General features: G+C 49.6%; 2 protein-coding genes across 5 annotated transcripts in view; both read left to right on the top strand.

The window, feature by feature from the left end:
- The first annotated feature begins 197 nt into the window (after window positions 1-197).
- Window positions 198-3,812, top strand: LOC116225756 (uncharacterized). 3 transcript variants are annotated; one of them, XM_090152032.1, is made up of 5 exons: window positions 198-985; window positions 1,387-1,497; window positions 1,753-1,953; window positions 2,037-2,378; window positions 2,907-3,812. In XM_090152032.1, the coding sequence occupies exons 1-5, from the start codon at window positions 859-861 to the stop codon at window positions 2,921-2,923; spliced, it is 798 nt and encodes a 265-aa protein (XP_090008158.1). In that variant the 5' UTR covers window positions 198-858; the 3' UTR covers window positions 2,924-3,812. The 3 variants fall into 3 exon arrangements, with proteins under 3 accessions (XP_090008158.1, XP_090008160.1, XP_090008159.1); XM_090152033.1 differs by having other exon boundaries at window positions 209-985; window positions 1,813-1,953; window positions 2,907-3,806; XM_090152034.1 differs by lacking the exon at window positions 1,387-1,497 and having other exon boundaries at window positions 206-985; window positions 1,813-1,953.
- A 6,646-nt stretch (window positions 3,813-10,458) lies between these two features.
- CTNNBL1 (catenin beta like 1) overlaps window positions 10,459-26,796 on the top strand; it is a 39,462-nt gene continuing 23,124 nt past the window's right edge. For both annotated transcript variants that reach the window (XM_090151935.1, XM_090151934.1), the window contains exons 1-7: window positions 10,459-10,606; window positions 16,817-17,005; window positions 19,008-19,114; window positions 19,658-19,799; window positions 22,888-22,983; window positions 24,817-24,910; window positions 25,811-25,902. In XM_090151935.1, coding sequence (XP_090008061.1) covers window positions 10,577-10,606; window positions 16,817-17,005; window positions 19,008-19,114; window positions 19,658-19,799; window positions 22,888-22,983; window positions 24,817-24,910; window positions 25,811-25,902 — 750 coding nt within the window. In that variant the 5' untranslated portion in view covers window positions 10,459-10,576. The remainder of the gene's footprint in view (window positions 10,607-16,816; window positions 17,006-19,007; window positions 19,115-19,657; window positions 19,800-22,887; window positions 22,984-24,816; window positions 24,911-25,810; window positions 25,903-26,796) is intronic.

Raw genomic sequence — 26,796 nt, 5'->3', positions numbered from 1 at the left:
GCAGAACCGTCCCATCCCCGCAGGGCCGCTCAGAGTGACGCCCCGACGTGAAGACGAGCAGCGCCGTGGCGGCAGCGTGGGGATTCATAGTCACTGCATCAAGCATGGCTGGGTTGGAAGGAACCCCAGAGCCCCCCCGGGACCCCGCACCCCGTGCCGTGGGCTGTCTGTCCCACCTCCCGCCCCAGATCAGGCTGCTCCGGGCCGCATCCATGCCTTGGGCACCTCTAGGGATGAAGCACGCACAGCTCTCGCCGGGTCCCCTCGGCCGTGGGGACCTCCTGCTGGGTGCGCGCAGCCCCCTCATCTCCGTGCTCCGTCCCGGTCGTGCCGTGCCGTGCAGCGCCGTGCAGCGCCGTGCCGCCAACGGTGCGCGTTGGCCGGCAGGGGAGGCTGTTGCTCCGCCGAAGCACGGGGCTGAGAGAACGGCTGGGCGCTGCCTGGTGCTGAACAGAGCCGTGCCGAGCCGTGCCGTGCCAAGCCGAGCCGTGCCGTGCCAAGCCGAGCCGTGCCGAGCCGAGCCGTGCTGTGCAGAGCCGTGCCAAGCCGAGCCGTGCCGTGCCAAGCCGTGCCGAGCCGAGCCGTGCTGTGCAGAGCCGTGCTGTGCAGAGCCGTGCCAAGCCGAGCCGAGCCGTGCCGAGCCGAGCTGAGCCGTGCCGAGCCGAGCCGTGCTGTGCTGTGCAGAGCCGTGCCAAGTCAAGCCAAGCTATGCCGAGTCGAGCTATATAGTGGTTAGCCTAGCCGTGTCGAACCGTGCTGAACCGAGCCGGGAGGAGCCCCGACGTTGCGCAAGGCCCGGGGCAGGGCACCGGACCGTACATAAGGTCGCCAGGGTGTGGGCGTTGCGAGGGCAGTGCCATGGAGCCGGGTTTGCTGCTGCTGCTGCTGCTGCTAACGGCCCCATGGGGCCGGGGCTGGGCGACTTCGAGGAACGTATCGGAGGAGGCGGCGGCGGCACAGGTAGACGGCCCCTCCGTGCGACTCGGTGAGTGCCGGTGTGTCCCGGTTAGGGCATGGTCACAGAGCCATGGGATTCGAGGCCGGACATCACTCTGTGAGGGGAATAGGAAGAAAAGCCAGCGCAGCCCCCAGGGACAGGATGCAGATTTGATGCGCGCAGAGCTGGGGGCGGTGGCAGGAAAGCGTTCCTTCTGTCTCAGGTTGAATGCATCCCAACAGCAGTGGTGCTCCTGTGGGCATTGCGATGCTCCACGTGCCTGCACTGCTGGGCTGTGCTGGAGGAAGGGGCACCAGGGATGGTGCAGTGGGTGTGAGGGTGGCATGGGACCTGCAGCGAGGCTGAGCAGCTCTGGGATCTGCTGCCCATGCTGAGCTGCAGGGGCCATGCTGGAAGCTCTATCACTCCTCCACTGTTCTCCCTCCCAGGGAAGCCTGGTAAGTACCGTGAGACCAACATGAGCACCACGAACCTCTGTAACAACGTCTGCTCCTCAAAGTGTGCAGGGAGCACGGGATGCGGACAAGAGTGCCAGCAAGGTGAGGGGTCCCATCCTCCCAGCAGCCCCACAGGCCCCACAAAGCCTGTGCTCTGCTGTCTGGAGGGTGATCTGGATCCTGTGTCCCATCCTGGCACAAGGATGGGATGCTCTGGTCTGGACAGGTCTGATCACTGCCTGCTGCCTGAGTGCATCATGCGCAAGGGCTGTTGCAGGGCCCCTGCACCCCATCTCTCCTACCCTTCAGTCCCTCTGGTGCAGGGTCTTGTTGTGCCCCCTGCTCTCCACCTGATAGATAGGACAGGGATGGGCACAGGAAGGGGCTGGTGGGGCCCTGACCCCCTGTCACCCCCAGCGAAGGAAGATTTCCGCCCATGGATTGACACCGACCCAACAACCAACTGTATGAACAAATGCACAGTTGAGAGCAACTGCAGGGGCAGCGGGAAGTGCTGCCGCATCGGGTGCCTGTTCCGCTGCCTGCAGCTGGTACCAGGTAAGGGCAGTCAGGATCTGGGCTTGGTACCATGGCTGGGACATACCCCATGGGCACGAGCCCTTCTCCTTCCCCATCCGCAGCCAGACTGGACACCCACCCCAAGAAGAAGGTTCCGCACATCATCGGCTGCTGCAACAGCACCTGCAGCAGTGACACCAACGGCCCCAGTCACCTGCCGTATTGCTCACCCCTGCGCAGGAGCTCCAACTTCGGTGTCTCTCTGTTCCTGCTGGGGTTGGGCTGCCGCTGGTTCTCTGACCCCAGGGAGCTGTGCTACCTGGCCCCGGAGCACGGCCTGTGCAAGAGGCACATCTATTGCTACGCCTACATCCCTGCCTCGAGGTCGTGCCGGCTGCTTGTGTTCAGCGGCTGCAGGGGGAATGCCAACAGCTTGGAGAAGTGCCAGCAGGTCTGCGAGTACGGTGAGAGCCGGGCACGGGTGGGAGCACAGAGTGGGGTGAAGGATGCGCAGGGCAGCACAATGTGTGCCAAGGGAAAGCACCCAGTGCTGCTGGGGCTGCTGCTGGCGGGTCTGCCCGGAGCCTTCCCACACAGAGCTGTGCTGCAGTGGCCAGGCAGCAGCAGCCATGGTTGCTTGGCCGCTGTGCATGTGGGTGCCACGTGGGGACTGGAAGTGTTCTTGCTCGGTGATTCCAATCAGCACACAGCTCCATCCTGGGAGCTGGGCTTGTCTTCGGCATGAAGCAGGCGATGCTCTTAGCAATAATAATTGTGCCTGATTATCAAAATATTAATCCTGCCAATCCTACGCTCTCAGTCTGCACAGGAAGAAAAGGCTCTCTTTGCAGGCGGCTTCCCCTTTCTCTGTGCACATTTAGGAGAGCAGACTGGGGGGACTGGCAGTGCCGCCGCAGCCCTGCGGTGGGCAGCAGCACCCGGCAGAGCCCACCCGGTTGCAGCCCTGCTCACTGCTCTGCCTTTCTCCCCAGGGCTGGATAAGCGCTGACCTCAGGACCACAGCCCGCCCAGATCTGCAGAGCCGATTGTTCTGCCCCACGCAATAAAGCCGCCAGGATGCCTGGCTTGGAGCAGCACCACTGCCTCTGTCTTGCCTTCCCAACACACCTGCGGGGACGCTGGGGCAGGGATGGGGCCGGGGCCACAGGGCGGCAGTGGGAGAGCTGGGCAACGCTCGTGGATGCTGGGCTAATGACAGCAGCACTGTGGCCACCTCCGCAGCGGGGCTCTGATAGCCCCATCCGTAACGGCCCAGCCGGGTGGCACGGAGCCGGGGGGATGGGGCAGGTCTGGCCGTGGCACAGCCCGGCTGGCGGCATAGGAAGGCGGCCTCCCAAAATGGGGTTTTTATTACAGCCATACATCACGGCAGCGGCCCGATGTGGGCAGACGGAGGTGATTTTTCTTCATGGTTTACAGACGAATGAGGGGAAGGAGAATTGATGTGAACTTTGCTATAGCATGAGGTTGGCCATGCGGGCAAGGCGATGGCTGTGCTTGTGTTGGGCACTGTGTAGAGGGGCTCTGCCCCAGCCCACTCGCACAGCCTGGTGTGCCCCTGCCCCAGGAGCAGCCCCAGCCCCACAGGTACTCACAGCCACCAGCCCCTCTGCAGTCCCAGTAACTGCATCTCCTGCACAGGTGGATGGGAGCTTCACGTCTGACCTGAGCAGCGGGGTGATGCTCAGTGGCTCTGAGCAGGGTTATTAATTGCAACTGATGTTCATTAGCACTGCAAATGTGGTGTGGATGTGCAGCTCCAGGCTGGCTGTTGTTTGGTGAGATCTTGATTGCCCTCGCCACAATTAGAGTTGCCTCGAAACACCACAGTCCTGCCTGGTGTAAGATAACAGTTAATACCCTCAAATAGTGACTATCAGCTTCTCCATAAGGTCCATAAATATTAATGCAATTCTAATTAGTTCCTTTAAGTACATTGCCTAAATTAAGCGTTTCCTCGGCAATAAATCAGCAGTGCTTTGGCATTCTGCTCATGCCCATTCAGCTGATCACAAGCTCAGGGCTCCCACTGACTGTCTGCATGGGGGTCAGACCCACAGCCACCTGGGGCTGTGCTGTGCCAAGCAGTGCCATGCTATGCTGTGCTGTGCCACACTGAGCCATGCCAAGCTGTGCCATGCTGTGCCCAGGTGGAAGGCTGACAGCCCAGCTGGTGACTCTCCTTGCTGGATGAGTGCCTGGCAGAGCTACCCAGGGCCCCATGGTGGTGGAGGTGCCACCTGCCATCCCTGGTGCAGTGTCACTTGGTGATCCTGGCTGTCACCAGAAAGGTCTGTGATCCTGGCGCTGGAGCCAGGAGCCCCATGCTGCAGCCAGAGCTTTGGCACGTGGTTGTGAGAGAGTCTTCAATGATAAAATATCTCCTGAGGACTTCAGTGTCATTGATACAGAAATAAACCCAGTATTAGATTCAGAAGAGGAAAGGGAGCCCAGACACCACTGAATAAGCAGACAGTGCCCTGTGACCTTAATCAGGAGTAATATTATTAATACATTTTTCCCCAGGTGCACCCAGAGATTTGCATTTCCAGCAATTTGCACAATAATGAGGCAAGCTGACCACGCATCACCTCTGCAGCAATCACCTCTGAATCAATGGCAGTGTGCCGGCAGCTCGTCATCTCCAACTGCAGCTGTGCATCCCTGCACTGCCCCGCTGCCTCCAGTGCAGCTCCCACTTCTCCTGGCAGCAGAGAAGAGGGTGTGGGATGGGATGGAGTGGGATAGGATGGAATGGAATGGGATGGGATGGGATGGGATGGGATGGGATGAAATCAAGTTGGATGGGATGGATTGGGATGGGATGGAATTAAGGGGAGTGAAATGGGATGGGATGGAGGGGATGGCTCTCCTTGTGCTGCTTTTCCTCTTCCAGCTCTTAGAAGGAGGTGTGTGTGTGTCACACTCAGCTTTGAGCAGAGGGGCAGAAACGCCGTGCTTCTGCTGTGCTCTCTGGTGCTGATGCTACTGGAAAAGAGCAAATACCAAACTCATTTGCTTGAGGAGAAATTAATACAGTGTGAAGCCTGTAGTGGGTGATTTAAGAACTGAGTTTAAAATCGCAACACAAATAGATTTTTTTATAAGGTCAGAAGAAAGATTAAATGCTACAGACAAGCACAGCGATTGCCATTTCAAGCATCACTTTTCCATAACTGTTTGGGGTTGAGCTGTGTCCTGGCGCTGCCCACGTGGCTCAGAGCGCCCTGGCATGGGGCTGTCTCCAGGCTGCATCACAGGGAGGGGACACAGAAGTGCAGGTGGTGGCAGCAGGCACTGTGTCACCCCATGGGGCAGAGCCATGGGTCCTGCACAGTGCCCAGGCTGTGGGTACCTGCATGAAGGAGCTGGGGCTGGGGAGGGATCACATCACCCAGCAGGAAGAATTGATGCCAGGAGACATGATGATGTGAGGTTGCAGTAGGAAGATGCCCCCATCCATCATGAGGTGCTCGTTATTGGGTAACACCCCACACGCCGGGCTGATTTCACACCTTATCTGAACCCAGCAGCTGTGCCCTAAATCCTGAGTGCTGCGCCTGTCTGGAGGAATTCGGCTGCCTGTGTTTAAAATTAGTGTTAGCATCTATCATCTCCCCACACCAAATGGCTTCTGTGTCGGCGCTTGGCAGCGCTCATCCGTCACTGGGCACGGCACTGCCCGGCTCAATACCCTCTCCATCACTGTCACAGGACCCCTCATCGGCAAAATGTCACCCAAAGGACACGTGTGACAGCCTGGCTTCTCCCCCTGCTGGCACAGCTGGTGGTGTTGGCCCCCACAGCCCCCAGCTCTGCATTGCCATGGCCTTACAGCTTCAGCATTGTGGGTGCAGCTTGCTCGCTGTGTGCCATCCCTGTATCATCCCCAGTTTCTGAACCACAGCTCCACTGTCTGCCCCAACTCCTGCCCCCTCCTGTGCCATGCGGTGTAGGGCAAAGGGGGCCATGCCTGGCAGCGGGATGCACTGAGCTCCCGCACCGTCAGGGAAGTGCCATAAATAACGTCCCATTAACGCAGCGCCGCCGCTGTGCCTAGTGACTGATTTTGCTGGCTCCATTATGGGCTTCATAAACAGAGTCGTTTATTCCCTGCCTTTGCTCCAGTGCCTCCGGGGATGGGAGCTGTGCCTGCTGCTGCTCTGAGGTGCTGCGGCCCTGGTGCTGAGCTGTGTGCTGGGCTGTACCCAACACCACGTGTGTTGGCAAGGCACAGCCACAGGGACCTCCCAGCACAGGGAGGGATGGGTGCCTGTGCCCAGGAATGGGTGGTGTTTGTGCCCAGGGATGGATGGGTGCCTGGAATCAGAGGCAGCCCTGCACAGACACTGCATCTCCTGTGCAGCCCAGGGCTGGCTTCTCCCTATTACATGGGCATGGCTGGCTGCTCCCCACGGCTCATACAGAGGAGATGAAAGTGCAGGTGGTGATGCCATTCTTGCTGGGCACATGGAACAGCCTTCCCACACTGCAGCTCACTGTCTCCTGCCTGGTGTTGTGGTGGCACCGCAGCTGCGTGGCTGCTGCCCAGAGAGGAGCTCTGCCAGGCAGGTGATGGCGGAGCTGTCGGCGTGATGAAAAGCCTCCTGCAGCAATGCAGATAACATACAAGCACAGGTCAGCTGAGGCCCGTGTAGCCCATCCATCAGGCGCAGCAGCTACAGGCGCTTCCCGTGCCACCATCTGATGCATGCTATCCGCCACAAATGTGTTTCTTCCCCCAAGGTTAAACGGATGAGTGAGGTTCAGGCAATGACAGCTCTGCTTGCCCTGTGCAGGCGATAAACGAGCTGAAAGAGCCAGAGGGAAAAAAATGGTTTGTTTGCTGTCAAATGCTCCTTCTGATGGTGCTGGGCCAGGTGCTCCCTGCAGAATGCCAGCGGCATGGAGTCGTGCATGAGGATGGGACCTGTGCTGGGGATTGCCCCCAGCTCAGCAGCAGCACAGCTGCCAATGGGGACAGCCACTGCTGCACTGGGTGCTGCAAGTGGGTGAGTGGTGCAGTCATGGCTGGGCTGCTCAGCTCTGTGCAGGAAGGCACGTGGGATGATGGTGCAGGTGGAGACATCCCTGAGGTCTGGAGATGAGACCTCCAGAATGCTACGTAAGGGCTCAGGGCTGCACCTCTCACCCTTTGAGCTGCCCCATTTCTCTGCAAAGCGATATAAAGGGGTGGCCCTGCCAGACTATGCGGGCACCATGGGACCCCCATGCCCCAGGCACTGCTGCCCCCACCCTGGCTCAATGTCACACCCCTGGGCCTGTCAATGTGAGAAAGCTTTGCAGCCGATAAGCGATCGGGCTGTCAGCCGTGCCGTGCCTCTTGCTCATGATTTACTGCAACGCCGCTAACGGAGCACAGATTTTTCTTAATCTAAATTGAAAACTACTCAAGTAGAAAAATAATTTCATTGCCTCATCTGGAAGGATTGGGGGAGGCAGACGCGTTGTTCCGGGGCTGGCTGCACCACATTCCTGGCCCGGCCCCTTGTGCCACATTGGAGCCGCAGCAGCAGCATGATGGTCCCTGCGGGGTCAGCGGTGCCCGATGTGGGGCAGAAGTCACTGCAGCAGTGGGGTGTGAGGGATGTGGGGACACGGACGTGGATGGAGGGTGGTTGGAATGAGTGCATTCCGGGAGTGTTTGCTGAGCTGGATAATAACGTGCCCAGTGAGCTGCATCCCAAGCATGCTGCCAAATTAAAGAATTTTTTTTTCCCCTTTAATTTAAAAGTCACCACTGGGAAATCTCCACCGGCCTCACCAGCTATTTCCCCCAGGCTGACATTCTGGAGAAATCCTTAATTTTGATTGTCACACTTTGTGGAGTTTAACTCGGGGAAGCAGAGCCATAAATAAGGTGCCACTACAGCACTGCAGCTCCAGCTGTGCCGGGGCTGTGAGCAGTGCTATGGGGGCTGTGTTGGGAGCGCAGTGCAGCTTGGCCATGGCACTCCCAGCATCTCTCTCCTGCACACTCATTCTGCCCAGCCCTGCACACCCAGCGTGATTCCATGGCTTTGCTCTGTTCTACCATATGCTGTCTAGCTCCAGGGAGCCCCGTGGCAGAGCTGCCCGTGCTCCAGGCAGGGCTCTTCCTCTCATTGGCATTGGATGGTTCCCAGCTCCACCAGCCTTTAGGAAAGAGGAAAAATCCACCCGCACGTCCCTGCCAGTGCTGAGTCCCGCGCAGTGCTGAGCTGCAGAAAGGTTACAGCCCATCTGCATTTTACCCTTCAGTAATTTCAACACTTATGGGTGCAATTAAGAGGCAAGTCTGGAGTTATGAAGCCATCAGCGTGGAGAGACCTGAATACTAACAAACTCCTGCGTGCAGTTGCCATCCAGGGCCTGATTTATCCATGATAAAGTGGCAATGATGCTGGCGGATGGCATCAGCCACAGCGTGGCTGCGTTAAGCATGAATTTTTGAGCTGCTCGCTGGCACAGCCTTCCTCCAGCACTGGAGGGGTGGGATTGGTACAGGACTGGCTGCAGAGCTGTGGCATTGGGACACCACACGCCTTGACCTGACCGTGGCTGCAGGGAAAAGCATTGGGATGGGGCTGACCCTGCAGCACTGAGAGGCCTGTGCCCTCCCTGCGTGGGGCTGGGTCCCTGTAAAACCCCAAGCCCCTGTCCCTCTTGTGCATCATGGCGGGCTAGGGGAAGGGCAGGCTTTGCCTTAAAGCTCCATCCCCATTTAATTGGATACCTTTGAGCCCGGGCTCACGATTCCTGCAGCAATTTGGTGCGAGATTTCTTTCTTTCCCTCCATTATCCACTCTGATTAACTCAGCTGCACCTGTCAGCTTTTATTCCACGGTGTGGGGAGTGCTTGAGAGAGCCTGTAAAAATGCATGAGTTTTGGCACGCTCACTCTCCCCTGGCCAGTTGTACCAAACCGGCACAGGGTGGGCTGTGCTCAGCCCAGAGGGTCAGAGCCCTAAACCCCCCACCCCACAGAGCCCCCACCTCACCCCAGAGCTGCTCAGCGCCAGCGGATTTTCTGCTTTGCAAATGCTAATTTAACATTCCAGTTATGACTTGTTCTCTTTTTCTCATTTTAATAAAAACGAAAACATCCGGAAACGCCGCTGCACCCAAGAAAGAGCAAGATCTGACATAATTAAAAAGTGGCTTCAATCAGGCTGTTTTCCTAATGGTTTGTCATATCAACCCATGCCGCCCCGAACCCCCCTGCACTCCCAACCCCCTGAGGCATCATTTACATTTCTTAATAACCCCTCATTAATATGCATGATGTGGGGAGGGCAATAACGGCTGAGCGCACACCACTAATTCAATTTCAGCAAGCCTCCGTGTGTTTAGTTAATCACTGGGGGACCTGGGTTACTCAGTACAATTATTTATTCGGAATTAGATCTGGAGGCATCTGGATTGAAAACCGAACCAGGAACCAAACGAAGGGAGGGATTCTCTCTGCAGTGCCATGGGGCTGTGATCCCTGGGTGAGGGGTGCAGCACAGCCCTCCTGCAGCTCTGGATGCTGGACCTGCTCCATGCCCTGTGCCAAGGGCTTCTGTTCCGGTCTGTCCTTTTGTGTATCGGAGTTGGTTGGGTGGGTTTTTTTTTTGTTGTTGTTGCTGTTGTATTTTTTTGCTTCTGGTTTTGCTTTTTAATTCAATATTTTGTCCCAGTGCTCCCGCTGCCCTTACTGGATGAAAACACTGTGTTATTGAATCCTACCCTGCAGCAGCTCGGTGAGAATTGGGTTTCCTGGGCTGCAATAAGGCTGCGTTGGAGCTGAGATGGAAGCACATCCAGGAGGAGCCGGCAGCAGCAAAAAGCTGTTCCAATGGCAGCTGCATTGCACGGCCCTGTGCTGTGCTCACTGCCAGCCCCTGGGGCCTCTGCTGCTGCTCCTCAGAACCCCTCAGTGTCCCCCAGAGCCCTCAGAGCCCCCCAGTGCTCCTCAGAGCCCCCCAGAGCCTCTCAGAACCCCCCCAAAGCCCCCCAGAGCCACCCAAAGCCCCCCAGAACCTCTCAGAGCTCCCCCAGAGCCCCCCACAGTCCCCCAGAGCCCCTCAGAGCCTCTCAGAGCCCTTCAGAGCCCCCCCACAGACCCCAGAGCCCCCCAGCCATTTTCCCAGCGCTCGGTGAAGGGAAGCCAACGGAGCCAACAGTTATCTGCTATTTATCTCAGCCCCAAAGCACAGATTTGTTGCTGTAATTTCGCAGGCCGGCAGCTCCAGTACTTCTCGCTCTCGGCGGGGCGCTGGGCCCCTCTCACACGTTATGGATGTCTTTAATTCCTCCCCCGCCCTCCCGCTGAGGGAACGCCGCAGCCGTGAATAACGATTTTGGCTCAAAGGCGCTGAGGCACAGCCGAAAAACATTCTGTGAGGTTTGTGCCGAGCTGCCCCCATCGCCTGTATCAGTCACACCGCCAGCCGGGCGCGGATCCCGCAAGTCTCGGGGCAGCGCTTTGCGACGAGGCGGCGCTTTGCGACTCGCTTTCCGGCAGCGCTCGTCCCGCCTCGCTTTCCGGCAGAGTGGCGCCATCGCGGTGCGCCTGCGCCGCTCGCTTTACGGCACGGTGTCGCGCGTCTCTCGGTGGTTGGCGACAGTTTGGCGGCGGCGGGGCCCGGCCGGCGCTATGGACGTCGGGGAGCTGCTGAGCTACCAGGTGCGGCGGGCGGGGCGGGATGGCACCGGGGAGGCCCTGACCCTGCTGACGCTGAGCTGCAGCTGCCGCTCCGGCTGCCCCAGGGCTGGGACCGGGCGCGGAGGAGCTGCGTGGCGGTGCGGCCGCTCCCCGGCTGGCTGGGCTCTCTTTGAAGGCCTCGCGGTGCGCGCAGCGCTGCGCCTGCTTTGCTCGGCTGTGGGAAAGCCGTGCTGCTGCTGTAAATTCAGAGCGTGGTATTTTGGGAGGAAAAAGGTTAAACTACGTTTAGGTCTGAGAAACTTTTCCTTCTCTTTTCCTTCTCCGCGATATCGTAATGCCTTTATCTGAGAACTCCACCGGATTTCCACTTGTGTCAGCTCCAGGACGGTGTTTTCTTCCTCCCTTAAAGTTTGGGGTTTGCCGTGGCTGCCCTCTGTCTGCACTCTGTCCCTCCTGCTGTGTGCACGCAGTGCTGGCCGTGCTGCCCTGATCTTCGGAGCTCTGTTCACATTTGGTTTCTCCCTGCTTTTTTTCCTGTGCTTTTTAAGTATTGAGTTAGAATGATCATTTCTTGTGTTCCCTTAGCTGAGGTGAAGAAGAGTAGAGTATCATTGATAGCAGTGCTGTCATTTATTTGTTGTGTGATGCTGTTTATACCTAAGGAATGTAAAGGTAAACCTGCATTGAACTTCTTTTAGTTATAAATTTTTAATCAAGTTCTAGTTCGGATTTTTCTTGGTTTTCTCTTGCACTGAAAATATTGAAGTCCTCTGAGTTCCATCCTCCTGTGAAGCAAAGTGCATGCTTGTGTTTTGATCTCTTTGGTTTCCCTCCATCTCTGTGTTGGGCTCTTTTCTTGCCCTTTGGTTGCTGCTCGTGGCAGCATGGTGTGCGTGCTGTGGAAGCTGGAGGTGGAAATCTGCTTTGTTCAAGCTTCTCTTGCTGCTGAGGTTATTCCTTAGCTTTCAACTGACATTGCTCCTGAAGGCGTTGTCCTGGCTTTGTGCTCTCCAGGTCTCTTCCCAGGACACAAATGTTTTTGTGTCAGGAGGTGAGGTAGTGCATTAGAGTAAGAGCTGGACTTCACGTGTCCCTGGATTCAGACCTGTGGAATTAGGTGGAAAGGTGAACAGAGGTTGGAGGGGTGGGAGCAGGAGGCAGTGCAAAAGCTCTGTTTCTGGGAAGACAGTCCCCTTCTCTAGGGTGTCTGTGGCTGAAACATTGGAATGGAAGCAGGGAGTGATGGGTTTTGCCTGCAGCTGTTGTCCCACAGGCAGCACAGCAGAGCTGCCCTGCATACCTTCTCACAGAATTCAGAGCTACCAGAGCTATGTTGTGCCTGTGCCCATGCTGCTGTGTGGTGGGACAGAGTCGGGTCAGTGACAGAGCTGCTGCTACCAAGACAAGGCTGATGGTTGGCTCATGAAGCAGCTCCTGCCCTGCTTTGGTTCTGCCTGCATGAAGGTTAACCAGTGTGAGGTCTGATGCTCTCCTCGCTTGGAGCAGCGTGCTGCTTTGGGATAACTTCATCCATCCTTGCTGCAGGGCAGCAGTGGCTGTCAGGGGAGGGCTGGGTGATGACTGCTGCCTGATTTTAATCTTCTGTTGCAAGTGAGTTGGTCTTCTCAGCTTCTCTCAGCAAAAAAGCCCAATTTTGTATTGTTTCAAAATTTTCTCCTCTAAACACTTAATCCGTGCCCTTGCTTAATCAAGATGTTCTCCCTCAGTGCCAGATTTGGCATGGAAGATTTTAGACTCTGTACTGCCAGCTGGGCACTCAGTATCTGTCAGAATGAGAAAAGGAGCCTCCTGCAGCAAGAAAAAAAAAAAAAGGACAAATAAACAGACCCAGCACCTGGCAGCTTACACAAAGCTCAGAAATCCATAAACTTTATGTGTTGCTGCAAAACAGTTGCAGATGGTCTAAACTGATGATTAAATATTGCTGCTGTTCTGCCCAGAAAGACTGTGCCCAGATCCTCCGTGTCTGGTTTCTGATTACAGTGGGTAATTACAGGGACAAAGCCAGCTCTGGTTATTTTCAGACATCTCTTTCAATTGGCGTGGGAGGGAATAAGGGAGATTATTTCAATTCTCATTAAATGCAGATTTCAGCACTGAGTGATGATTACGCATTGCTAATTTTTTAATGAAATATTTGTGAAATGGAATAACAAAAGGGGAAGCAGGAATGGGGTGCGGTTTGTGCAGCAGGTTTGTCCTGCTGTTGGAACTGGTGGAGCACTGCTTGTGGTGGGATGGATCTCAGCATGTTGGAGGGGCACAGTAATTTCTGCTGCTGGCACAGGCAGTTTGCTGTGGATTTGTGACATAATGGATGTGTCTGATGGCAGAGGCAGCGGAGCTGGGCAGGCTGCTGGCTGCTCTCACTGTGCCTCCCAGTCAGAGCATGATGGCCTCATGCCTGTGACCCCATGCTGGGAGTTTCTTTGGTGTGGTTTCTGCAGCTGCATGCAGACCTTTTGCTCTCTTTTCCACCTGTATCTTTGGCCACCAAACCGGGAAGTCTGGAAAAGTCAGCCAAAGAAACCTATGTGCCTCCCTGCCCTGCTGCTGGGGCTGCCAGCTGTGCTGGGGCTGTGTCTGTGTGGCACATCAGGCTCTGTCCTCACAGAGGTGGCTGCAGCTGAGAGCTGAGCTGGGACACATCACTCCTGCGTTGGGCTTTCAAAGGTATCCTGGCGGGCAGCTGCAGGGCTGGTAGTTTTAGCAGCTGCTTCTTCTGGATACAGCTTATACTTTGTATTGTAGAGGGCAAGTTTTCAGTTTTAAGGGTTGCTGATGAACATGTTTGCTCTTATAGAGACTGAGAAGAGGCAGTGAGGCAGGTGTGCAGTGGCCATGTGTGTGCTCTTGGCACAGCTCTGGCGTTTATTCCTCTGATGCTTTCCACCAGAGTCCCTTTGCAGCTTGTAGTGGCTGCCATCTCTCTCCTCATCTCTTTTTGCATTAATTAAGGACAAAGTAAGCACCTGCAGGACCAGGGATGGGATAGTCTTTGTACCCTCCAGACAAACATGCAGCTTTTGGTCACTGTATATATTTTTGTTTGTTTGTTTCATATTTTCATATGGTAGCTGTAATTTAGAACAAGGAGGTGAAACTTCATGTTTTGTCTTCGTGTGTTTTCCTTATCCGTGTGCTTCTCATAGTAGCACACTGCCTTGGGGACTTGTGTGCCTTACAGTGGGGAAAGGTAGAGAGGGAAGGGATCCATTCTCTTTGATAAACTGCCCATGCAGGTACAGCTCTGTTCTTCCTGTCTTTCATTTGGAGTTCTTGAGATTCCTGAGGCTACCACGTTGCCCTGGCACCAGTTCTCTCAGTCTGTAATGGGTGACTGAGAGGTGCTGTGCTTTGCTGCCAGGTGAGATTGGCAGCAGCCTGGTTGGAAGCAAAATTGAAAAGTTGGAAGCAAAATCCAGAAGATGGCTGCGGAGCTGTGAGGTGTGCTTTTGGAGCCCCAAGCCAACAGCTGCGTTCTGCAGCGCCGCTCTGTGTGTGTTGCAGTTGGCTGATGTGGCCACACAGCAGCTGTGTCACTTATGAAGATTTATTTCAGATTTCATGAACTAATACTTTCAGAGCTTCACAATAACAAGGTTACTTATGAAGTAAATGCCTTGGTAATATGAAACTCCTATGGCAGGATATCTCCAGAGCTCCCTGATGCTGAAGGTGAGCTCAAGAGGAGGTATTTTATCTCCATGCAGCCACTACTCCAAGGAGGGCAAGGCAGCCCTGAGCTGATCCTTGCTCTGAGGTTTGGGGCATCACCCTCTTCACCTCTGCAGCACACAGAGGGAGTGCACGTTTGTGCTGTGTGGGTTGGGGGAGCCCCAAGTGTGGATGGTGCAGCACAGACACAGGAGGAGAATTCTTCTGTACCCTCAGCAGCTGTTGTTTCACTGCCTTTGATAAACATCAGCTTTCTTATTAAAAACCTTTTGTGTGTGTGTGTGGTGATCTCAGTGTTGGATTTAAATGGAAACGTCTTCTGAATAAATTACTGTGAACGCACTGCATTCAGTAAGAACAAAATTAAGCTTAACTAATAAAGCAATTTAAAAATTGTTTTCTTGTGTGCTTTCCAATGCATTCCAGCTTTGTGCCAAACGCACCTCAGCGCCACCGAGTAAAAAAAATAAAAAATAAAACCCCACTGTTTTACTTATTAAACAATTAACTTTCCTCTTTGTGCCAGAAAGCTGAAAGTTGGGTGCGTGCAGCTCAGCAGTGATTTAAACAAATGTGTTTAAGCTCGGTGTGGCTGCTTAGCAAAACGCTGCGGTCTGAGCGCAGCGCTGCGCGTGCTTCGTTCTTGTTGGTTGCTAACAGTCCTTTAGGAAGTAGCAGTGCAAAACAAAGCTGGAAATCAATGAGCAGAAGTTTAATGCTTGCCTTAAATCAGCTGCTCGTGGCTGCGCATCTCTGGTGTATTGGGCAGGAACGCAGGTGCTTCACTTCTGCCTTGATTTCTTAGTGTTAATAGCACCGGGTGGAGGAATTGCAATATTCTCAGTAAGGTTTAGCATAACATCAATAACAAAAGGAAAAACCTTAATGCCTGCTTAATAACGCTTGCTTGGGAATTCAATTACTGTCTATTGCCAGTGTGTTGGCAGCATTAATAATTGCATGCTGGGCACTTCCATAATTTATCATAATGACTTCTGTTATGTATTATAGAAGATTCCCCCCTTACCCCCCTAACCCCCCCCCCCCAACAATGCATAAATACAAAAAAGGATAAAAATAATTGAGATTGAAACAGGATGTAAATGCTGCTGCTGTGGATTGTGTACTCAGAGGAAATGGGGTTGGTTTCATGATGGAGTTTTAATTTAGGTTTTGTTCTGTTGATGTAGTCCCTGCCCGTGGTACATTACTTTGCATCTGACAAAGCACAGCTCCCTTGGTCCCTCATTACTGCTCCGGTCTCATTGGATTTTTCTTTTTTAATGTTTAGAAATGAGAACGAGGAATGGTTTTCTGGAACTTTAACTGAGGAACATGGAAGGCAAATGTTGTAGGGCTTCCTCCTGTGACTGCCAGCACTCCTCCTCTTTGTGAGCCTTTGGATTCCTCTCTGGTTTGATTCCAGCTCATTTAAAAGCTGGCCTTGCACTTGTTTGAGTGTGCTGTGACTGCAGTGTGTCTGACAGAGACCCACAGCAGAGGGGTTGCTATTTCTGCTGGATGGCACCTTAGGAAGTAGGTTGAACAAATATTAGGCCTGATAAAATAAGAAACCATCTTCCAGGCAACTTGAGTGGCTGACAGAAAGTGTTGAATGTGTTTGCATTCTGTTTTCAATGTTCTTAACATACTGCTGTTAAATAATAATGACTTAAATTCTGTTTTCCTGTGGCTACAGAGCATAAAATACTTGGTTGTCCTTCAAAAAGTGTGAGCAAGACCAAATGTAATATCCTTATCGTTTTTGGAGAGAATTTTTCCTTCTGTTGCAAATACTTTCATCCCCTCTAGCCTAAATTAAAACATGGGATTAGGGTTAATGGATGTTTTCTTGTCAAATTATGTTTAATTTTGCCAATTAAATGGAAATTGTAGAATAAAATGATAGGTTATTCAAGTAAACCACTGCTTAATCTGCTGCCAGAGCCCTGCAGAGTTGCAGCGAGCAACAGTGCTCCTGTCCTGCATTCCATCAATTGGGCTTTAATCTGCACACAGTGCTGGCAAACTTCAGACAAAGGGATGGGGAAAATCAAGGGGAATTAAGCTGCGTGCAAACATTCACCATGAGCTCATGCACTAGGTGGGTAAAAAAGTTATATTTCACTCCTGTATGCTAAAGCATATCGCTGTGCTGTCCCTCAGAGGCTCTCTGCTGTCCCAGCTGATTCTGGAGCCTTCAGGCTGCCCAGCCACAGAGCGGTGCGTGTTGGCACTTCTCATCTGTAAGTACCAGTCTGTTCCCTATGGAGATATTTTCCCACGAATCACATTCATAGATCAAACAAGGCAGGGTGTTGACATAGCTTTTGGCAGAGCCATCCATCTCATCCTATGATGCTCCCTTTAACTAAATTCATTTCCTTTCTGGTTTTCAGAGTTTGGCATTGTGTAAGGAAGTGCTTTAAACAACTTGTCCCAGTTTCCTCAGCACGCCTGGTGGTGTTGGTGCTGTGGTTTGTGAGGGTCACAGGAGGGCTGTACTCACTCACATTGTTTCTCTGACTGTAGCCCAACCGAGGGACGAAGCGGCCCCGTGATGAAGAGGAGGAAGAAATCAAAGCACGTCGAAAACAAGTGAGCACACGGGAGCATGGGCGTCACAGGGAAGAGGAGTCTGCTGTGCAGGAAGAAACCGATGATGAGAAGAAGAAACTTCTTCAGATAATTGAAAGGGATGGAGAAGAGGAAGATGAGGAGGTAAATCATGGGTGTTCTGTGGGAAACGGGCAAAAACTAAACTGCTTCTCCAGTTTAGTTCATTTTGTAAATGATGAAGCTGGCTGGTCACGTGCCATGCGCAGCCTAAGGTGGGGTTATTCTTTCAATATAAGGATATCTTCTTAAAAGGGAGGAGTGTGAGGAGAGAGAGCAAAGATTTCAGTCTGTTTTAGGTGAGGAGATGCAAATTACTTTTTAAATTGTATTTTTAGAAAATATTTTCTGGATTCTATATAGTTTTCTAATTCTGTTATTCTCATCAATACTCCCAAGCATGCAGCTGCTCCCCATCTCCTTCTGTTTCTAACTGTGCAGCAGCTGCAAATAAACATTCTTCTATACAAGAAAGGTCTTGGGTCAGCAGAGGGGGGTAGCAGCTGTCAAGGGCAAATGACTTCAAGCCTTGGAGACAGAAATCCAATGCAGCACTGGCCTTTCTGCCAAGGGCCAGGGAAGAGATCACTATAAGCATGACACGTGGAGTGGTATGAATCGAAAAGATATTCCTTTCCTGATGTCTGTGTCCTGTTTGATTTTATTTTTTTAATTTGAAATAAACGTACCACTGCAGAATCTTGTAGGTTTGTATAATATCACCCTCCTTTGCGAATGGTGTTGCTAGCATTCATCTCTGAAAATCTCCCTAGTGTTTCTGGTGTTGAGCTATTGCCATAGCAGTTAGCTGCTGGTAGTTGGTAGCTGAGGAAGATAATGCTGGATTTCTGTAGCATTTGAGCTCCAGGATGAATGGTTGCAGGCAGAAGCCCTGCTGAGCGGCTCGAGTCGTGTGGATTCCTGCACTGTGTGAGTCTTTGTCAGGTGCAGCTCTCCCACCCAACCGTTGGAAGGGCTGGGAGTCCAGTGTGCCTTTAGAACTCCCATCTCTTTCTTATTATCTTGGAACACAGTTAATCCAAGCGCCATCAAAAGGCTCTTTGTATCAGTAAATGTGATGGAGGCAAGCTAATCTGCAGGGCACTGTAATATGGCATGCATAAAAAGCAGGTTCTAATAGAGACATTACAGTAATAAGTATTAGAGGAAGCAGAGTCAAATGAAATAAAGGGAAGCAATGTCAGCACCTGTGATAGTGCTGTTGTGGATTGAAATTGTGCCGTTGAAGGAAGAATGTGGTTTGGGTGTTGCAGTATTGATTACCAGAATGGGGTGGTGACATAACTCTGAAGTGCTGTGGCAGATTGGACTTGAGAAAGTAGGAAATCCAGTAATAATGTAAGACTTTAACTATCTTCCCATGGACTGCTGTTGTTATTGTAATGGAGTTTGAAATTGAAATTCTTTATCTGGTTTAAGATTGCTGCTTCAAGTCATTCCATATGGAATCCTTAATACCAGGAGCGAGTCTTGAGTTAACCATGAGCAGGATACAAAGCATGGTGGGAGGGGTGCGGAGGCCTGGTTTGTTTTGTTTTGAGAACTTTTCTGTAGTAGTGATTGTGATAAAAGAAGTGCCTTAAAATCAAGAAACAAGGAAAATAACAGGATTGTATTTGTAGGTAACAGGTAGGGAGCTAAAGATGTACAACCGATGTAACACTGCCAATTGAGAAATGCTTTAGAAGACTTTCCAAAATGAAAGGGAAGTAGTAGAGTAAAATATTGATTTTTTTTTTTTCTTTTGAAAAAGACTTTAAAATAGAAGTGAAGGCTTATCCAAGTGAGAAAAATACAAAAGAACATAAACTCAGGGCAGTTAAATGTAGATCTGCAGAAAGACATGGCGCAATGAACTTCTGGAAAGAAATTGCCCATGGGCTTAAGCTGCTAATGTAAATTTACTATGTTCTGTCAGAAGCAGAAAGCTTCACTAAGGCTGATGGTGCCAGATAGGGCCATTGCAAATGGCTGTTTTTCTCATTGATGCTTCATTTCAGACAGCATGGTCTCACTTAGCTGCTGTGTGTACCCCTTGAAGGTAACCTTGCTAAGCTCTGTTTTCTGCCCTTTCCAATTTGGTTAGGAGGAACCTCTGGATGAAAGCTCGGTGAAAAAGATGATTCTCACCTTTGAGAAGAGATCTTACAAAAACCAGGAGCTGCGGATCAAGTTTCCTGACAACCCGGAGAAGTAAGATTGTGCTTGGCCCTTCTGCACCACCTCTGTGGCATTGGCTTTTGTTCCAGCCCTAAACTGACGTCTTGATACGTAGCTGTTTTCATTTACATGAGATTTATGTAACAGCAGTCATTGTCATTTAGTTTTCAGAAACTGCATTTGAAACTAACTTTGTTAATTAAAAATGACGTTATTGAGACTTCTGATGGAGACCCATAGATGGCTGGGGAAGAAAAAAGTCACTTTCAACTCTGGCATGAAAAAAGTAATTTGCAACCAAGGGAAATGTTCTGATTTATTAAATTCTTGCTGTTTGTACAAAAGACTGTGAAATTAAAATTCTAGTTCATGTTGTTTTTATTTTGGGAGCACAGAAATGAAACGAGGTTTCATGATTTCCCTTTTAGGTATCTAAAGAAGTTGCTTTGTTTTCAAAGGTGTAGCTTTGGGCTGACTTAGGCTTATGTGGGATCTTATGAGAGGCTGTGGCTCTCTTTTTGGAGAAGGGCTGTGTCTGTAGAGCATAAACGATGTGCTTTTCTTGTCTTGCCTCAGGTTCATGGAATCCGAACTGGATTTAAATGACATCATTCAGGAGATGCATGTGATTGCGACAATGCCAGACCTCTACCACCTGCTGGTGGAACTGAATGCTGTGCAGTCTCTCCTCGGACTGCTTGGACATGACAACACAGATATCCTCCAGTGGTTAAAGCAGCTCTCCTGTGAGAGGCTTTCTGCACTTCTCTGTAATCTCTTATAGCCTGCTTTCACAGGCTGCTGCTATGTGTTTTTTCTCTCCTTTCCCACTGCACTGAATTTATGCCTTTTTTATTTTTCAAACGAGGCCTTCTTTGTTCAAATAATATTGATTCTGATTTTTTTCCAGTGTTTTTGTTTTCCTTTCTTGTTTTATGAACCTTTCATCTAAGTTTGAGTTGCTGTGCTAAAGTACAGACAAATGGTGTAGCTGAAGCAACGCAGCAACAACAACACAGCAAAAACTGAAGCATGGGCTTAACAGCATATAACCTTGAACTGTGTGTAGCCTTTGTCTGGAACAATCCCTAGTAAAAATGAGACTAATTTACCCGTTTTTATAGAGGGCTGAGCTCATGCTTTCAACTCTTTGCCATGGACTGTCTCACCACAGTGCTACGCCCTAATTTATACATGTGAAAAGTCTTTCATGTGCCCCTAGCTTTGGTGTGACATTCTCAAAGCTGGAATTTGTGAGTAGCTCCTCTGATGGTGTAAATATCAATGACAGTTCCACGAGCAGTTATTGCTTGTGTCACTGAACCTGACCCCTGTGTGCAGCTGTCACCTGTTCCTCTGAGAATGTCTCAGAATTTTCTCTCTATACTGTTCAAGTTTTAGTAGTCTGGTATAGAAACTGTTGTTTTCTGAATATCCTTGTGCCTTCATGCTTAGCCTTCAGCTGATAAATAGAACTGTGCTTTGCCTACCATTGTGCAGCCTTTTAAATAGGGCTCAATCTGCATTGCTTGTAAAATGCTCTATGGTAGATTAAACTGAAATGTTGTGACATGATTTAAGAGGTCTTCTGTTGACAAACGTTAGTGAATGGAAGGAGCACTGAACCTGAGTGGGAAGGGCACTGGACTTTGACTTGGGACCACAGGAGGTTTGTGTTTTTTCTTTTTGTTGTTCATGGCCTTGGGAAAGTCATTAATTCTTGACTTTTCTTTATCTGTAAAGAAGTAGACAGTACTCATCAGTCTTTCTGAGGTGTTTTGAAATACGCAATTTTAAAAGGACCATTAAGAAGAAAATGTTGTGGTCTGAGGTAGATGTTGGTTCTTTTTTTTTTCTAGTATTTTTCCTTGTAGTACTACGTAGTAAAGAAGTCATAATTCATTCCTTCTAAGTGGGTGCAATGATCAGAATGTAAAAACAGAACATCAATATTTTTTTGCATATCCATTAGAGAACACTGTTTCCATTAGAAAGTAGATTTGAGTTTTTAAATCTTCTTCTATGTTTGGCTGTTTTGTCTTGTGTCTGGCTTAACCTTGACCTGGTAGAGTATTGGTCCCTGACAAACAGCACCCACCACTGCTATCCTTATCTGCCATCTGTAATGAGAATTACTTCTAACTAAATGGTTGTTAACAATTTACTTTGTACAGTAGGAAACGCCTACCACGCGTAGCTAGTTCCATGGCCACCATAGTTTAATTGCTTTTTTTTTTTTTTTTGGCCAGAACCATAGTCTTTTGGTGTACCATGTGTATGGCATTAACACGCTATCCTAAATTTCTTGTTCACATGGCAGTGATTGTGGCTGGGATTGCTGGGCTGGTTTATAGCTGGGATGCACAGGAGCACAGTTTTTGTCCCCTCAGCCATGAAAAGCTGTCCTAGAGTCACAGCTGCAGGTGAGAACTTGCAGTTTTGCCATTGAATTTTTTAAATGGATTTGCAAGTTGCCTGTCAGTTAATGGAGGCGTAGGAATTTGCCCTGTGGTTAGCAATTTTAGGAGGAAAAGGGATTGATGATCTTCACGAGATTCCTAATGACCCGTTTCTCCAGCTTTTGTTGCTTAGAAGTTGATTTCTTGCAGCATAAGTGCAAGGCAGATTATTTTCACTCAACCTGCTTATTGAGACATGCTTTAGCTTGCTTTCAAAACTTACACTCTGCCACTTTTGAGCATGTTTTTGTCTAAGTGCAGGTGACTGCCTGCCCAGTAAGTCACAGCCACCCTCCTGTTTGGTTCCTGATGGCAGCTACAACTGGAAGTGGCATCTTCCTATCATGAAAATGTCCAGATAGCTTTGGCTTGTCTGAGGATTGCTGTAGAGTAGGATGAGAGCAGTAATTGTACTGGTAAGCATCTTCAGCAGTGCCCTACACAGGCTAGGTTGGGAGAGGGACAAGCAGCTCTCTTACAGTCTTTCCTGGTAAGTCACAACTGTAACCTCGCTGTAAAAGATGTTTTAAAATACTCTTCCTGTCACTGCATGTATGCCTGAGCAAATGCACAAACAGGAGAACTGGGAGGCTGGGTTGTTAGCCTATGAATTTTAAAGAGATTCATCACAAAGTTGTTATATAGGACATGTGGAAAACTGCATACCCTGTTCTACCCTAGTGGGAATCAGGCAAGATTGATCGGAGTGTCTGAGAGAATAGGAAAGTGGCTCTAATGAGGTGGAATACGTCTCCTAGTACCAGAGAGCTGTGTAGCAGTCAGGGGAACCATGTGTTATGCAGTCCAGTGTTAATGAGTGAAAATTGGGCTGGCAGAAGCTCTGCTGCTCCTGAGAGGTACGTGGTTAGAGGAGTGTGCTGTCCTAATTGGGCCAGGCAGAAGGGGGTTAGTGCTTCTGCTCCGTGCTATGGCCTTGTTAGGTGTCTGCTGAATCGGGTTAGCTGGGTAGTGTTGAGAGCATCGTACCCTAATCAGGTTATTATAATGCCTTTCTTTTGGGTTGTGTTCAATCTCGGCAGTGCAAGATGGTGCCTAGTTAAGCCAGCTATAGAAATTTTGACTTAAAAATATCAAAAATTTAGTACTATCAAGTACAGCAAAATATCCTGGCACAGAATGCGCACAGTTACGTTCATTTTCATCATTTCTAGTTGTTAGATTCCCTGATTCTGGTGTTTTGGTGTTTCTGTGCCCCACTTGTTTAATGAGTTAACTGTTCTGTGTCATGTCACGAACTCACTGGCCTAAAAGCAATGTGTTTTTGTTTGTTTTTTTTTAAATATTGAATGTGTTTGCTGTGTTGATTGTCCTTAACATCTAGCACATGTTTCCATAGCTGTGGTAGATTTGCTCCAAGAGCTGACTGATATAGATACTCTCCATGAGAGTGAAGAAGGAGCTGAAGTCCTCATAGATGCTCTGGTAAGTAGTAAACTCCACATTATTTTAATGACTGAACAGTGAATCCTTTGAACTGCCATGCTTGCCATGGCTGTGCATACACAATGCCAGCACGTGCTGAAGTTACCTGGCTCAGGTGTGTGTTCAAGCCTAGTTGTAGTTGAACTGCAACATGCCATTATATTGAGGTTATGCTTTTTTTTTCTTAACAAGAAGTAAAAGCTCGAAAGTTTTCATGTAACAGAACTAATGCATTTTAAGGGTGGCAGAGGTTTAATGGTCCTTGTGCTGTGGAGATTAAGTGACCCCGAAGATGCCCTACACGTAATAGAAGATGCATTGCTTGGTCCTGAGAGAGTTTACCAGGCAAAGAGCATCTGAGCACTTTGTATTGTGCTGGTGGGCTTCCCTGCAGCTTGCTGTTTGTGCTGGTTGCCTCCTGTCCCTTGGCGGGGGGGGGGGATGCCAAGCTGAGAGAAGCAATGCCCAGCAAGGATTGAGATTTCCATGTCTGTTCTACCTTCAGGCAGCTGTTGTGAATTGCTGCAGTTGTTAAACATTGTGACTCTGTCTTGTTCTGTAACTGTTAGGTTGAAATTGAAAGACAGGAAATTATTGTTTTCTTCTGATTATTGTTTTGTTTGGTGACTGTGTTTTCTCCTACAGTCCCTCTTGTCCAGTCACTGCTACCTCCAGAGGTTAATGACATTGGCCTGGAGCTGGATTCCTCCAGCTGGCTCTGGGCTGTTCTTAATTATTCTGCCTTGTGGAAAGATTTCTGGGTGAATGAAATGGCAGAGAGGAGCTGGTAGAGAAGGTGTTTTCTGTAAAATGTGTGGGGAGAGAGTAAATCAAGCAAAGTTCTTTCTTTGTGTGCTTTGTCATCAGCCCACAAGTAATGGCCAAGTTTTAGTTGTTTTATTGTTCTCCTTGGAAGAACCAGGTCAGGCATGTCTTGGGAGAAATGTTTAGATATGTACTTTTTAGATTATGTAAAAAAAAAAAAAAAAAAAAAAAAAAAAAGTAGATCTAATGTTTTAGGATAGTTTGTATTTTTTTTTCCATGGTTTCACTGAACACAAAACCAGTTAAGTGTTTTGAATTGCAAATGTTACTTTGTCTAGCTTTTCCAAGCTCACATCCACAATGGGAAGATAGCCAAAGTCAATCTGGCCTGTGTCCAATTGCAGCTGTAAGTGCAGACTGCTTGTGGAGAGGGGCTGCAACCCCAGCTGCAGGTGTGGGTTTCTGCTCCTGTTCTGCTGTCAGGGTTTCGTTAACTCACTGAAGTCAGCTTGGTGCATTCATCTTAGCAGGATTTAAATGTCAGGCTTCAGCTGGCAATCATTCATCTTTCATGTTTGAATCTGCATGTGTGAGAGTTGTTCCTTCAGTTTTTTATGTCCAGTAAGGTAGAGAATGTAACAAAGTGCAGGCAGACCAGCTGTAAGCTGCTGAAGGTGCAACTGCTTGCGGAGCTGACAGTTAGAATGTGGTGGTTTGTGGTGCCTTAAAAATTCTGTGGGATTATAAATCAATTAGGGCTGATGCAGGAAATAAGACTGACAGGGTTCATGTTTTCCCACCAGATGTTTTTCTGTTTAATCTGAAACCTAAAACCTGTTTAATTAATTAGGACAAACATGGTGTCAGATTTACTTGGTGAATCCTTTTGCTACCTTTGAGATTTTAGAGCAGGATTGTTAATGTCACCTGATCAGAATCATGTCTGGCAGGATGTTTCAGCAGGGCTTATTGATATTTATTTATTGTCTATTAGACCTTCCTTTGTCATCTTCCTTTTTTCACTTTGCTCTCATGTTTTTTATCTTGCCTGTGACCACGGCAATGTAGGTGGAGGGTCAGGTCGTGGCCTTGCTGGTGCAGAATTTAGAGCGCCTGGATGAAAGCGTGAAGGAGGAAGCTGATGGTGTTCACAACACGCTTGGTAAGTGGCTGTTGCACAGCCTCTCGTTTCTTTGTGTGTTTTGTACAAAGGGTGGGTGGGTTATCCCTCCCCTTTCTTTCCTTCTCACATGCTTTGCCCTTGAGCTGCCAGCACTGAGGTGGAGAACCTGTGGTGAATTTCTTTCAAGCGCAATTGTAAATCGCAGTAAAGTGTAATCTTTTCAGCTAACATTTGTTGCGTGTCTGCTGGTAGGATGCCTCTTCCCAAAGCTGTTATGTTAGCGTGCTGATACACAGATGGATTTCTGTGCCTTGTGCTGACCTTGTATTTCTTACGTACTTGTATGTGAGCTCTGCTTACCCAGTTGAGAGCTGTATATGTCTTAGCATTATATTTGACTTTTAGATAATAAAACTTGTATAGTTCATACAAGTACATCCTTACCCCTCTGTTCACCAGCCTTTGCACAGCACAATAACTATTTTGCAGTGTGTTTCTGTTGTTAGCACACCATCATCCACACCTTCCAGTCATTCAGGACTGGAATCTCTCTGGTTCCTTGCTGTTGCTGGGAACTGGAAGAATGAGTTAGGGACTGGAAGCAAGGGGCTTGGACTTGTGTTCCTGCATAGCAGCAGCAGTAAAATCTTGTTAAAATTGTTCTCTGCAATGAGAATTGCTCCTTCAGTAAAGGGAAGGTATCTCAGGCATCTTCCAGCAGGAGCTGGTGTCATGTTGTCTGAAGGTGAACTGTGTTGTCAGTGTGAAAACTGAAACAATATTATTTACCTGAGCTTAAGTCTCACTCAAAGATGATTTTGCAAATATGCTATTTTGACAAGAGCGGGAAGGACCTGCCAAAGCTGTGTTGATACAGGTCTGAGCTGATATGCAGGCGGGAAGGAAAAAAATGGATGTTTTCTGTGCCTTTTTTCTTAGCAATCGTCGAGAACATGGCAGAGTTCCGACCAGAGATGTGCACAGAAGCTGCGCAGCAGGGCCTCATGCAGTGGCTGCTCAAGAGGCTGAAGGTGAGCTTATTTTCTTGTTGTCACTTGGGAGACACACAATGAAAACTGACAAGCCACTGGACCGGGAGCTGATGTGCTGGAGAAGGTGTTTGGCATAATATTAGAAGCCTGGGATGTTATTGGCTCTTTCAGTTTATACAGGGTATCTTTGTGACAAGTTCTAACATCTGTGAATATGGTGAATTCAGAACTCTCCTCCAACTGTAAAGTAGGTTGCATTTGACTCTGCATTTACGTATTGATATTTTTAGCATCTGTGGCAGTGAGTTACACAGTTGAACTCTGTCTTTTGGGAAGAGGCACCTAAACATTCCATAGAAAAATCTAGGAGAGGAATTGATAGTTTAACTCCCTTGCAGAGCTAGTGAAGAAAAGACAGCAAATAGAGTTAGGTGAAGGCTCAGAATCTGCTAGCAAGGCAATAGTACCTCCACATTTAAATGTCTGTACAGCTAGCATGCCCTCTGTATCACAGAAATACAGCTTTGTGGTCATGCATAGACTCCTCTGTGCCCCTCATATACTTGTTAGCAGGAGTAACCCATAATTTCTCACTACAGGTAGTAACGTAATTATATTCCTTCTGCTTAAATACAAAAGGCAAAGTTAATTTTATTCCAGGCAGGTATGTACTGAGTGCAGGTCTGCTGCCTGCCTTATAATTACTCTTGCAGCTGAAAGACTTAGAAACTTGGGAAAGCAAAATAATCACAATTTGGATTCCCCTGCTTGTTGCACCAGAACATGAATGTTAAAGGCTTGCGAAACTCGGTGCTGAATGCGTGCGTTCCCTTCACCCTGGCATGTGTTAACTCCCTCTGGGCTCAGGGAAGTGTGATCAGGCAGTGCTTTTTCTTGCTTACAAGCTGTCGTTGTGGGGAGATGCATGCTAAT

The sequence above is a fragment of the Phasianus colchicus genome, chromosome 17 (assembly GCF_987193195.1).
Source record: "Phasianus colchicus chromosome 17, bPhaCol1.hap1.1, whole genome shotgun sequence".
Lineage (NCBI taxonomy): Eukaryota > Metazoa > Chordata > Aves > Galliformes > Phasianidae > Phasianus > Phasianus colchicus.
This window is presented reverse-complemented; position numbering and strand designations above follow the sequence as displayed.

What these genes read in the sequence shown, in the direction of transcription:
- LOC116225756 (XM_090152032.1), top strand. Translation starts at nt 859, where the DNA reads ATGGAGCCGGGTTTGCTGCTGCTGCTGCTGCTGCTAACGGCCCCATGG. An exon ending in CGGCCCCTCCGTGCGACTCG is followed by an intron (nt 986 to 1,386) that starts GTGAGTGCCGGT and finishes TCTCCCTCCCAG; the next exon opens with GGAAGCCTGGTAAGTACCGT. An exon ending in CGGACAAGAGTGCCAGCAAG is followed by an intron (nt 1,498 to 1,752) that starts GTGAGGGGTCCC and finishes TCCACCTGATAG; the next exon opens with ATAGGACAGGGATGGGCACA.